At 41.9% G+C, this 13,041-nt stretch overlaps 1 protein-coding gene across 1 annotated transcript in view; it reads left to right on the top strand.

Annotated features, from left to right (window-relative positions):
* Positions 1-13,041, top strand: part of GALM (galactose mutarotase) — a 51,771-nt gene that overhangs the window by 8,954 nt on the left and 29,776 nt on the right. Inside the window, exons 3-4 of the mRNA XM_065890978.1 lie at positions 1,991-2,197; positions 8,659-8,740. Coding sequence (XP_065747050.1) covers positions 1,991-2,197; positions 8,659-8,740 — 289 coding nt within the window. The remainder of the gene's footprint in view (positions 1-1,990; positions 2,198-8,658; positions 8,741-13,041) is intronic.

Below are 13,041 nucleotides of genomic sequence, written 5' to 3'. Positions count from 1 at the left end.
TGCAGGCAACAAGCCCCATAACACAGATGCCAGTGGTGTGCTACAGGAACTGGGTATGGACAAATTAATGGCAAGTAGGAAGGTTGGATTCAAGCTGTTCTTGAAGAAAAGATAGTATGTAATTTAATAAGTGGATATTGGAGAGTGGCTGTGCAACAGCCCACAGAGGGGTGGGGAAAGACTTGGAATGTAATCTTGGAGCCACTGAAAGTTTTAGGCCACTAGATTTTCATGTAGCAACATGAGCAGTATCACATGGACTTTGTTTTAAGTTGCATTTGGTTTCAACAATTACTGAATAATTGTTGGTTTGCAGGTACGTTTTTCTACTTATACCAACACAATTTTTAAAGATGAAATTTGAATAACCTGACAGGATTAGAAATGGTGTAAGTAGGCCTAGAGATGCAAATGCGGAAATTTTCAGGAAATTTGGAAACCATAGGGTCAGGGAAATCTTCCCGTGAATAGGAATTATACTTTCCACTTTATCTGATAATATTGCTTTACACAAAAATCTTTCCATTGTGTCCTTTCTCTAAAGGAAATAAACTAGGTAGCAAGTTAAGACGATTTTATTTCAAATATTTTATTCCTAAAATTTTCCGTTTGGGGGATTCCTTTTTCTTTATTGAATCACACATATACCAGGCAACATTTCCGGGAGATAATTAGGGTGTAAAATTAATTTTTTACTAAGGTCAGCGAATTTGTTTCAAATACCAGCTGCTTTCACTGTAGGTGAAGGCAGAGACCTCTGTTCCCACTGGGCTCCTCTTCCTGGTAAATGCAGTGTCAGCGAGAGAGATCCAGGCCATGCCAGAAGTGGGTGGGCAGAGCCTGGGCTCGTGGGCCATTCCTGTGACCCACAGAAGTTATTATCTTCCAACTCTATTTGCAATGACAGTGTTTGGCCTCAACTCTGCTGTTGGAAACCAGGATTGGAACAAAACATTGACTGAAAGTAAGATGTGGAATAGTGTAGACTGCCAAGCTAAGTTTGAATCCTAGCTCTGTCACTAATTACACGTATGACTTTAAACAAGATATTTCTCCCTTTAAACAATTGCATGAATTATGACAGGGTTCTACTCCATCCCCTGGAATGTGGGAGGTGGAAGTGGGCAAGTTAGCTCCCCTGAACTCAATTTGCTCATCTATAAAATGGGGGTAATAATATTAGTTGGAGCCAGGTGAAATTGCCAGTGCTCAACTGTTTTGACCTATAAAGATGGTAATTTCGCTTGGTTCAACTAAATCCTTACCTTAAAAAATGGTTTATGTAAAGCACCAGGTCAGTGACTGGCTGGTGAGCACCCAACAAATGGAGGTCTCATGTCTGCAAAGGGCCCCTTTCCTAGTGACCCCAGAGCTCCCCAAAGGGACTGGGGGGTCTCTGGCTACCTTGTCCTCTGATGGTGTAGAATAAGGAAGCAGGCTCAGGATTAGACAACTTGATTCAAATCCACTGTCTTATTGGCAGTGTGGCCTGGGACAAGCAGTTTATCCTTTCTGAGCCTCCATTCTCTCATCTTTAAATGAGGTTAATGGCACCTACTTTACGTCAGCCCTGAGACAGATAGTGTCTGCGAAGTTTCTAGCAAAGAGCCTAGGCTCATAATGGGCACTCGATAAGGCATATAAGATTACATATACATTTCAGGTGTACAACATAGTGATTCACAATTTTTAAAGATTATATTCCATTTAAATTTATTATAAAATATTGGTTATATTCCCCACGCTGTACAATATATCCTTGTAGCTTATTTATTTTATACATAGTAGTTTGTACCTTTAATCCCCTACCCCTATAGTAACCCCATTGGTAACCACTACTTTGTTCTCTGTGTCTGTGAGTCTGTTTCTGTTTTGTTATATTCACTACTTTGTTTTATTTTTCAGATTCCAAGTTGTCTTTAAATATTGAAATGTGGCATTTAGCTTGGGATTGGAGTGACTAAACAGCTTCAAAAACACTTTCTTCCAGGTCCTGTGGACCCCTCAGGTGCTGTCAAATGGAGTCGAGTTCTCACGGGTCAGTCCAGATGGTGAGGAAGGCTACCCTGGAGAGTTAAAAGTCTGGGTGACATACACACTGGATGGCGGGGAGCTCGTGATCAACTACCGAGCACAGGCCAGTCAGACCACTCCGGTCAATCTGACCAACCATTCTTACTTCAACCTGGCAGGCCAGGTAGGTGAACTTGCCTTTGATCACCTGCTGTAGTGTGAAGTGCCACTTCCCTCTTCTCTCCTGCATTGTGCTTTGTGGAATGACCTGGGGGAGTGACTGGAGAGACTAACCCAGTATGGAATTACCCTGGCAATGGGGTCGCCCCTGGGATGAGGAAAAGTGCCCAGCAAAGCATCTGACTCATAATAGGTGGTCCACAAATGGAAGTTATAGGGAAATGAGTACATTGTGCTGCCCCACACGCTCAGACAGGTAAAAAGCTATTTAAAGAACTCCCTGTCACCTAATTGTAACAAGTGCTTACATTAGCTTCCCCAGTTTCACTCCAGTTTCACCCCCCCCCCACCAAGATTACTTCCAATTAAGGCATTTTCCATCACTGGATCCTTGAAGATGTGCTTAGCCCAGCCCCTTTAGATAAATGCTGCCAATGTTTGTGTGCTCCCGCTGTACGGCCCACCCTAGGAGTGGTATGGAGACACTGACAGCCCCCCTTAGGTAATTCCCTCTAAACTACCTCATTCCCTCCTAATGATAATATTTTAGCTTGCTGAGGAGGCTATTACATGAGACAGAATAAAAAAAAGGCTTAGCTAAAATCTGTAGATTCTATCTATGACTTTCTCTTCATCTAAGAAGCTCATCATTGTATACTAGACTTGAATCGCTTTGGCATGATTTCCTACTACAAAATGATGTTCACAGCCAGCTAGTAATATATTGCATTTTTACACTTTTTAGGATTTTGTTGATGATATGCTGATTTCTTTTCTAGAATCTTTTCAAATAGCATGAGTTAATTGGTTCTTACATAATTTGAAAATAAGAAAGACGGTTCTTCACTTGCTTGTTCCTTATCTTCAGGAACTTCCACCATCCTTCTTTTTTTTTTTTTTAAGGGTCTTCGTTTCTGTGCGAGGGCTTTCTCCAGTTGCGGCGAGCAGGGACCACTCTTCATCGCGGTGCGCGGGCCTCTCACTATCGCGGCCTCCTTTGTTGCGGAGCACAGGCTCCAGACGCGCAGGCTCAGTAGTTGTGGCCCACGGGCCCAGCCGCTCCGCGGCATGTGGGGTATTCCCAGACCAGGGCCCGAACCCGTGTCCCCTGCATCGGCAGACAGACTCTCAACCACTGCGCCACCAGGGAAGCCCCACCACCATCCTTCTTGAGATCTTAAAGACAAACCAAAAACTAAGCACACACAAGCCATAAGAGACTTTGCAATCATGATCATAAAGACCCCACTTTTTTTTTTTTACATCTTTATTGGAGTATAATTGCTTTACAATGGTGTGTTAGTTTCTGCTTTATAACAAAGTGAATCAGTTATATGTATACATATGTTCCCATATCTCTTCCCTCTTGCATCTCCCTCCCTCCCACCCTCCCTATCCCACCCCTCTAGGTGGTCACAAAGCAACAAGCTGATCTCCCTGTGCTATGCGGCTGCTTCCCACTAGCTATCTACCTTACGTTTGGTAGTGTATATATGTCCATGCCACTCTCTCGCTTTGTCCCAGCTTACCCTTCCCCCTCCCCATATCCTCAAGTCCATTCTCTAGTAGGTCTGTGTCTTTATTCCTGTCTTACCCCTAGGTTCTTCATGACATTTTTTTTTCTTAGATTCCATATATATGTGTTAGCATATGGTATTTGTCTTTCTCTTTCTGACTTACTTCACTCTGTATGACTGACTCTAGGTCCATCCACCTCACTACAAATAAATCAGTTTCGTTTCTTTTTATGGTTGAATAATATTCCATTGTATATATGTACCACATCTTCTTTATCCATTCATCCGATGATGGACACTTAGGTTGTTTCCATCTACTGGCTGTTGTAAATAGAGCTGCAATGGACATTTTGGTACATGACTCTTTTTGAATTATGGTTTTCTCAAGGTATATGCTCAGTAGTGGGATTGCTGGGTCCTATGGTAGTTCTATTTGTAGTTTTTTAAAGAACCTCCATACTGTTCTCCATAGTGGCTGTACCAATTCACATTCCCACCAGCAGTGCAAGAGTGTTCCCTTTTCTCCACACCCTCTCCAACATTTATTGTTTCTAGATTTTTTGATGATGGCCATTCTGACAGGTGTGAGCTGATATCTCATTGTAGTTTTGATTTGCATTTCTCTAGTGATTAATGATGTTGAGCATTCTTTCTTGTGTTTGTTGGCAGTCTGTATATCTTCTTTGGAGAAATGCCTATTTAGGTCTTCTGCCCATTTTTGGATTGGGTTGTTTGTTTTTTTGTTATTGAGCTGCATGAGCTGCTTGTAAATTTTGGAGATTAATCCTTTGTCAGTTGCCTTTGTCATTTGCAAATATTTTCTCCCATTCTGAGGGTTGTCTTTTGGTCTTGTTTATGATTTCCTTTGCTGTGCAAAAGCTTTTAAGTTTCATTAGGTCCCACTTGTTTATTTTTGTTTTTATTTCCATTTCTCTAGGAGGTGGAAGACCTCACTTTTTAAAATAAGTTCAGAAAGAAACGTGACAGAAATAGAACAAAATATTAATGGTTTTATGTAGGTAATAGATCATGGTGATTTTTCACTATTTTCCACATTTTTGTAACTAAGGGGGTGATCTAAAGGAATAGATTCAGAAATAGAAAAAGAAATTAGGTGTGAAGTATTACTCTGCCAATGTGTTCCAATGTAGGTCGCAAAATGGGAACGTAAGGTTCACTAAGGCTCTTTCTGCTTATGTGAGAGGAGGACCCTCCTGACCAGAATTTTCTACCCTTCCAATCCTACAAGGACTTGGAGTGACTCCTAAAAATTTCTAAATTTTTTCCATAGGCTGAATAGTTTCCCAGATCACAGACCCCACACAGAAGGGCGGTCAGGGTCAACTCCCTCTGTGTGCTGTCTTAGCTCACATCCACAGCCTCTAGCTTCAGGGATGGGGTGGGTGAGGGCCACCAGCCTTTTGGAGCATCAGGTAAGGGTTGGTAGGCAGTTACCCGGCCTGGGGTCAAGGGGTCTCTCTGCATTTTCAGAACATCTCTTGCCCTACCTGGAAAAACATTATTGTGTTTCTTAAACCCTCCCCAGGTAAATAGCTCGAAACTTGATATTTACAATAGTCAGCTCATATATTTTCTTTTTGTTTGTTTTTTAAATTTAATAAGCAGTATTTTTGTCCTACTTGGGGGTCAAACTTTGACTCATCACTTCTGAGTTTGAGTGTTGGAGGCCTAGGGGGAGGAGAGCACTGTGTTTTTCAAAGAATGGAAAAGGTATGTAGGTTGCAGGTTGGTTGATTTTTTTTTTTTTTTTTTTTTTTGGCTGTTCCTTTCTTATCTAACACAAAACTGGGAGAACTTTTTTTTTTTTTAACTGAAACTTTATCTAAAGATCTATGAAAGCAGGCCTGGGGCAATTTGAGATGAAAAGCAATAGTTCTGGTTTTGGTATGACTGTGTAGGTATGTCATCAAGGACCCAAATTCTTCCATCGTTCCATTCTGCTTCTTCAGTGCTATGGTTTTTGTCTTCCAGCTTATCCCCTCATGGTCACAAGATGGTTGCCACAGCTCCATGAATCACCTCTTCATATAGTCACATCCAGAGATAAAAAAAGGAACTATTCTTTTTTTCATATCTCTAATGTTCCATTTTTAAGAAGAAGCAAAACTTTCTAGAAGCTCCTCAGCAGACTTTCCTCATGTTTTGTTGGCCAGAAGTGTGTCTTACGCTCTGCTTAACCCAATCACCAGCAAGGGAATTAGACTACAATGGTTGGCTTAGACAAATCAAAGTTTGCCCTCTGGGGCCTGGGTGGGGTTCCTTTCCCTGAATATATCCTCACATAGGGTAAATCAACAAGTCAGTGTTCTGCCAGGGGAAAGGGAGGGTGCTGATAATGGAGTTGAGATAGCTTTTGGGTAGTAACCAATAGTGTCTGTTACATCCTGCTAGTGGTGATGAGAGCTGAAGTAAGGAAGTGGTAGTGGCAGCGCACAAAAAGGTCTTTAAAGTCCCATCCAAGCCGCAGTGAGCTTTATAAATGGTTAATGTTACAAATAGTAGCAGCCAAAGTTAACCAAAGCAAACACTGAACTCAGAGATGGGCCTCAGTTCTGTTTGTGAATCGGCATTCCTTGCCAAGTTTTCATCAGCCTGAAAAGGAAAAGAATCCAACAGTAACATTCCACCAGAGTAGACATTGCATTATTCCAGGTCAGAAGAGTCATAAAATGAAAAGCATGCTTCCTTTACTGAAGGAGCGTTACTGCTGTTTAATGACCCAACAATTCAGAGAGTGGGTGCCTAGTCAGTGTTCCTTTCCTTCTCCTCCCAGGCTTCTTCCCAACATCTTGGACTCAATTTAGTGGTGTGTGATTTTCATACTGAATCATTTTCTTCCTGCCCTAGTGCTAAAAAACAAACAGAACAAGGAAATTTCTAAGAAGCTCTATTCATAATAATAAAAAAAACTCAAAACAACCCCAAAGTCTATCAGTAGGAGAACAGATAAGTTGTGATATATTTATACAATGGAATACTACTCAACCTTGAACTGAGCGTTGAACAATTAGAGCCAAAGAAAGAGTCCCAAATTCTCATTCCCTCACAGCTGCTACCCTCAGTCCCAGGGGCCTCTTCGGTACTGGCAGTAGCCTGAGGCCTGAGGTGACAGTAGGGAGAGCCACACAGGAGAGAGACCCCTCTAGGCTGGAACAGCTCTAGGCGGGGGTGCAGGCCACTCCCATTTTGGACCTGCCTTCCCAGGTCAGATCAGGGACCAAACAAGTGGCTAAGATAGTGTGGGCAGAAGCCTCTACCCCAGCCTTGTCTCCCACCCACTCCTACCCTTGACCACTGGGACAGTACAGGAGAATCATAGTTCATTAGAAACAGAGCTTCCTGGTAGTGTAAATAAACCAATTTCTGTCATGTTTAGACATCGATTCTCACAGCCTCTGAAATCTTGGCCTTTGTCCTCTGGATGACTCCATTTGATTGTGTGGCTGAGGCCTTCTGACACTAGAATATGTTTTCAGTTAACCCAGAGCACTCTGCCTCTCTCTGCTCACTTCTCAGGAACCCCTCGGAGCCTTCAGTTTAGCTGAGCTCAGGGTTTCTCAACCTCGGCACTGTTGACATTTGGGGCCAGATGACTCCTTGTTGCCGGGGTGCGGAGGCTGACCTGAGCATAGTAGGCTGTTTGGCAGAATCCCTGGCCTCTTCACACGACTGCATCCCCAGTAGCATTACCACCCCCAGCTGTGACAATCAAAAATGTCTCGAGACACCTGTGGGGCAAAATCATCCCTAGCTGAAAACCACTGGTTTCGTTTATTTTATTTTATTTTTAAATTTATTTATTTATTTGTTTTGGCTGTGTTGGGTCTTCGTTTCTGTGCGAGGACTTTCTCTAGTTGTGGCGAGCGGGGGCCACTCTTCATCGCGGTGCGCGGGCCTCTCACTGTTGTGGCCTCTCCCGTTGCGGAGCACAAGCTCCAGACGCGCAGGCTCAGCGGCCATGGCTCACGGGCCTAGCCGCTCCGCGGCATGTGGGATCTTCCTGGACTGGGGCACGAACCCGTGTCCCCTGCATCGGCAGGTGGACTCTCAACCACTGCACCACCAGGGAAGCCCTGGTTTCGTTTATTTTTGAGCATTCACTGAGCAAAAGCCCTCACTTGGTTTCCTTTCCACATCTTTTGCTGTGAAGCTTTAAAATACTGCTATTAAAATGTAATCCTTTTTATTAGAAACACATATGTGTATTTTCCAGTTTGTAAGCAACACAACACATCCTTACTGAACTGTTCCCCAAGAACCCTGGACAGAATGGGGACATCAGCCCGATTTTATACTGAAGGAAATAAGTCCAGAACTAGACCCCAGGCCTTTCTGACCACTGACCAGTGCTTCAGGGACCAGCCTTTGACTCTACCAGGAGGTGAGGCTGCATCTTTACAGGGGAGATGGGTCCCCAGTTCTGACTTCCAGGCTTCTGCCGTGGAGGAGGGAGTGGGTCCTCTGAGTGGGAACTAGGCCAGAGAAGGGGTGACATGGCCCACCCCTAGTGAGCCTAGAGGTTATGCTTTGGCTGTCCACCTGTGTGTTACAGGTCACTGACCTTGCTCTTTTGTTTGCCTGGCATGTGAGGACAGTAGAAGAAAACCCTCTGCTAATAAGTCAAAATCCAAAAGGCTTTCAAACCACTGTTGTTTCTCTGACTTTTCACTTTCATAATTCCATTCAGAAAAGAACATGCATGCTGGGGTCACACTCGAAAGTTTCTTCCAAATGTATCGGCTTCTGTGTTTGAGCCCCTATCTACCTAACTTAAATGAACGAATTAATCATCATCATAGGTCAAATGGGATTTCTAAAGTTTTCGTCAATACTTGAAAACATTTCTGCAAGAGAAGTTATAAAGCAAATATATAAAATAAGACTGAGCACTAAACCTTCTTTTCCTTCTCTACTTTTTCTCTCCCAGGGTTCCCCGAATATATACGACCATGAAGTCACTATAGAAGCTGATGCTTTTTTGCCTGTGGATGAAACCCTGATTCCTACAGGTTGGTGAATTTAAACCTCTTATGGGAATGCAGAGCTGCGGTGCAGTGTGAGAAACATTAAAACTTCATTTCCCTAAATATATTTCCCTTGTTGGCCTGACACAATGCCCATAATTACCATGATTAGTCATTTGTTTTGGTTATGGTTGGGTGACCATTTACTTAAACACCCAAACCAGGACACTCTTGAGAGGGTAAGGGGATGCTATTAATAATTTTGCCAGGGCAACAGGCATAAACTGAGATAATCCCAAAAAGCTGGGTCAGATGGTCATCCTAGCTGAGCCATAGACGCCAGAAGTTCCGCATTAAAATGTAAATCTGTTACTCCTTAGCATCTTAGCAGAGATAAATTTACCTAAGCATTACCTCACAAATGCAGGACGCTGATAGAACATGTCATGGTTTTTGACAGAAAAGGAAAGGGTTGGACGGGTTGTACCCTGAGGAAGACAAATACAGATACATCACCTCCGAGACACAGTTAGGGGGATGGGATGGAAGGAGGAGTTCTGCGTACCAAAAGGGAAGGCAAGGTGTTGGCAGAGTCAAATTCATGTGTGTGTGTGTGTGTGTGTGTGTGTGTTTGTGTGTGTCTCCTAGGTTTACTGGATTGAGATCATTTTGGTTATTGTTATTTGGGATCAAAAGTACCTTGGTTCAATAGGCAAATCCATAGAGATAGAGAGTAGATTAGTGAGTTGCCAGGTGCTGGGGACAGAGGAGAATGGTGAGTGACAGTGGGTACTAGATTTCTTTTTGGGGTGAAAGATTCTGGAATTAGACGGTGGTGATGGTTGCACAACCTTGTAAATATACTAAACATTGATGAATTTTGCACTTTAAAAGGGTATGTGAATTATATGTCAATTTAAAAAAGGAAAGAAAGAACCTTGGTTCATGTGTTATCTCCAGGATTGAGGGGTATAGTTTTGTACTAGATTGTACATGTACCCCCATCTGGCTCCAGGGGACAGATAGATGACAAGATGAACGGCAGGGGTGCTGTTATTTGTGGCAGTTTATAGAAATTAACTTGTAATAATTATCCCCAAAGCAGTAGATACATATTCTTATTGGGATTTTGTTAAAATCAGAGATCAGCTGAATGTAGAAGGCATCGTCAAAGAAAACTAAAGTAAACAAAAGTAGAGGATGAAGGGAAGGAAGAACAGAAATCTAGAAAGACACGAACACTTTCTGTATCAGTTCCCCTTCTGGAGGAAGGGCCACCTTCGTGCTGCCCTTGCCTGATCTAGATCTCTTACTTGTGTCTGACAGTGACTTGACTTCTCAGATGTGTTATCTCATAGCTCCTTTATCAGATGGCTTATGTCCTGTGATCTGTTCTCTCAGGCTTCTGTTTAGGGCCCCAGCCCTCCAGAAGCCCATTGCTATGGTAGCTACGTGTGAAAGGTCAGGAAGACCTGTCCCTTCTGTTCCCACCCTGTGTAAGGGGACTAGTACCTTAGTTGTCACCTCTGCTCCAATAAAGAGCTTAGGTGATATAATATGAGCAATTAGAAGCCAAGGGCACCATCTTTGTTAGTTACTTGGTTTACATCACAAGTAAGAAGACTTTTGACATTACATCCGCCTCATATGATGCACTGAAAAAAGTACATCACTTGTGTGGTTTTCTGTCAAAAATGCAGAACCTCAGTCCATTCAGGAGAAGCCATGACATGAACCCAATTGAGGGATCATGTACAAAATAATTGACCAGTACTCTTCAAAGATATCAAGATCGTGAAGGACAAAAAAAGACTGAGGAGCAGTCACAGAGGAGACTAAGGAGATACAATAATTAAATGCAACATGGGATCCTAGACTGGATCATGAGGCAGAAAAAGGGCAGAGAAAGGTGGGTGAAGGGTACACATAGATGTATTATTTTTGCAACATTTTTGTAAGTCTAAAATTATTTCAAATTTTCAAAGCTGGAAAAAAAGAAAGACCCAGGGATCCAAGTAAGATACTAAAGTTTACTGGGCACCTGCCTTACTTTAGATAAGGGCTTTTGTTTGAACATCTTTATTTCGGCATCTTTAAAACAATAGGGCTGTGTTTATGGCTGGTAGTTCAAAATTCTTAAGGGGAAAAAGAATGTGAGCCTGCATACTGAACAGCAACTTCAGTTAACAGCAGGAATTAGAAACTCCCATAAACAAGGCGACTACAAAACTATTTAGAATAATAATGAGGAATCAAGATACATGGATTAAAAATTTTGGCGTCACAGTGTTGAATATTTTTCTGGCTCCAGGGCTTTTATGTTTGTCTTGGTAATGTGTTATCTTCTGATATTGACATGGCTCAATAGATGGATGTGAATAAGCTGGCCCATCTTGTCCTAGATGCAGAATTATTGCATTAGAACTATGTGATGTGAACTGCAAGGGAAAAATGGTGGCAGCTCCTGTTTTGTGACTGATAAGGAAGAAAATGAACTAAGTAGCTTATAAATGGAGGTGATGAAATAAGGGCATATTTACTTCTGTATATTTATAAAATTTTATGCTATCCTGCTGAGTTTTGATCAGATGAAAATCACAAAAATGCATAACTCATACCAGGTAAAGATTATTTGTCATGATTGTAAGAGATAATTGTGGCAAAGCAAAGTACAGCTTAACATGCAATCTAATTGACTGCATAAAACTCATGTTCATCTCAGTTCTGCACTGTAAGTGGCTTTAGGATCAAATTCTACACTCTGTACTAATATTGAACACCTGTGAAGTTGAGTCGGCTGTGAGATCTCTGGACTTTCAGGGAGGCAAGAGCCCAGGTTCTAGTCTTGGCTTTGCTATTGACTAGCTAGGGGACCTTGGGTGCATGTATAATGCTTTAACATTTAACCTCTATAGACGCTTATTTCCTTTTCTGCAAATAGGAGGTTGAACTCAATCAGGGTTCATATATTTTCATAAATCAGACCCATAAATTTTATTTAAAAAACCGTTTGGGAAACTTATCTAGGGTTGCCCAACTTTTCATTTTGCCAAGCTAGAAAGCTATTACAAATACAGGGCTATTAAAATTAATTGGGAATATATGCATATTATATTTCAATTTTTAAAAATTTAACCAATTGGGATAGTAATAAGGAACAGAGATAAATAGGCTACATTTTTTTAAAAAAAGCTGAAACTACCATTCATAATCACCATGTTTCATAAAAGAAAGAATATATTAACACCATAAAAGTGGGGAAAACTTAATCTCAATAGAAAATGACCCTTTAAATTGAATTTTTCTTACTTTTTTTTTTTTAATTTACTTTTATTTTTGGCTGCGTTGGGTCTTTCTTGCTGCGCACGGGCTTTCTCTAGTTGCTGCAAGAGGGGGCTTCTCATTGCGGTGGCTTGTCTTGTTGCAGAGCACTGGGCTCCAGGCGTGTAGGCTTCAGTAGTTATGGCACATGGGCTCAGTAGTTATGGCTCACGGGCTCTAGAGCGGAGTCTCAGTAGTTGTGGCGCATGGGCTTAGTTGCTCCGCGGCATGTGGGATCTTCCCGGACCAGGGCTCGAACCTGTGTCTCCCGCATTGGCAGGGGGATTCTTAACCACTGCGCCACCAGGGAAGCCCAATTTTTCTTACTTTTTAAAGAAATGTGACAGCTGATTATCCAAATCTATCTCAGTTTTCTGTGGACCAGTGAAAATTTTATTATGCACTCATGATTAAGAACCAATAATTGGTCTGCAAGGTCAGTTGTAACTCTTACATTCTGTGATTCTACAAGGCTCTTAGTGTAACATTTTACGGCTATCTCCAGCACCCTTCAAGTTCATTAGAACTCTATTACAGAAGTAAATAAGTTGCAACAACTTCAGAGCTCATGAAAAATTTGTAATGATCTTTTACATATCCATACATTAGCTGGTCCCTCATAGATTGTATCTGTTTGCCCAATGACACAAACTGAAATTATAGAGTTTTTTTTCTTCCTCCTTTCTCAGAAATGCTTAAGAAACAAATAATTATATTATTCCTTTGTAACTTCCTCAAAAAGGGCAGTAACTTCTACTGTACCCTTCAGTGATGTAAGAATTCATATGTCTGGCCCACTTTCAGCAGAGAGGAAATCTCTAAGAGCTCAGATTTCATCTGACTCTTAACATTGACCAAAAGCCCACGAGCAAGTGGCTTAACTGAGACGAGTCCAAAGTCATTTAGTCATTCAGAAATGCCTCCCCAGCATATCTGGGCCTGCCAGGAGTTGACAGTCCAGTGGAGGAATCAACCAGAATATTATCCACTGACCTGGAAAATCACGTCAAAGCAGATGTAACTAA

Source organism: Phocoena phocoena, chromosome 14 (genome assembly GCF_963924675.1).
Source record: "Phocoena phocoena chromosome 14, mPhoPho1.1, whole genome shotgun sequence".
Lineage (NCBI taxonomy): Eukaryota > Metazoa > Chordata > Mammalia > Artiodactyla > Phocoenidae > Phocoena > Phocoena phocoena.
The sequence above is the reverse complement of the archived record's forward strand: the minus strand, read 5'-3'. Positions and strand labels throughout refer to the sequence as shown.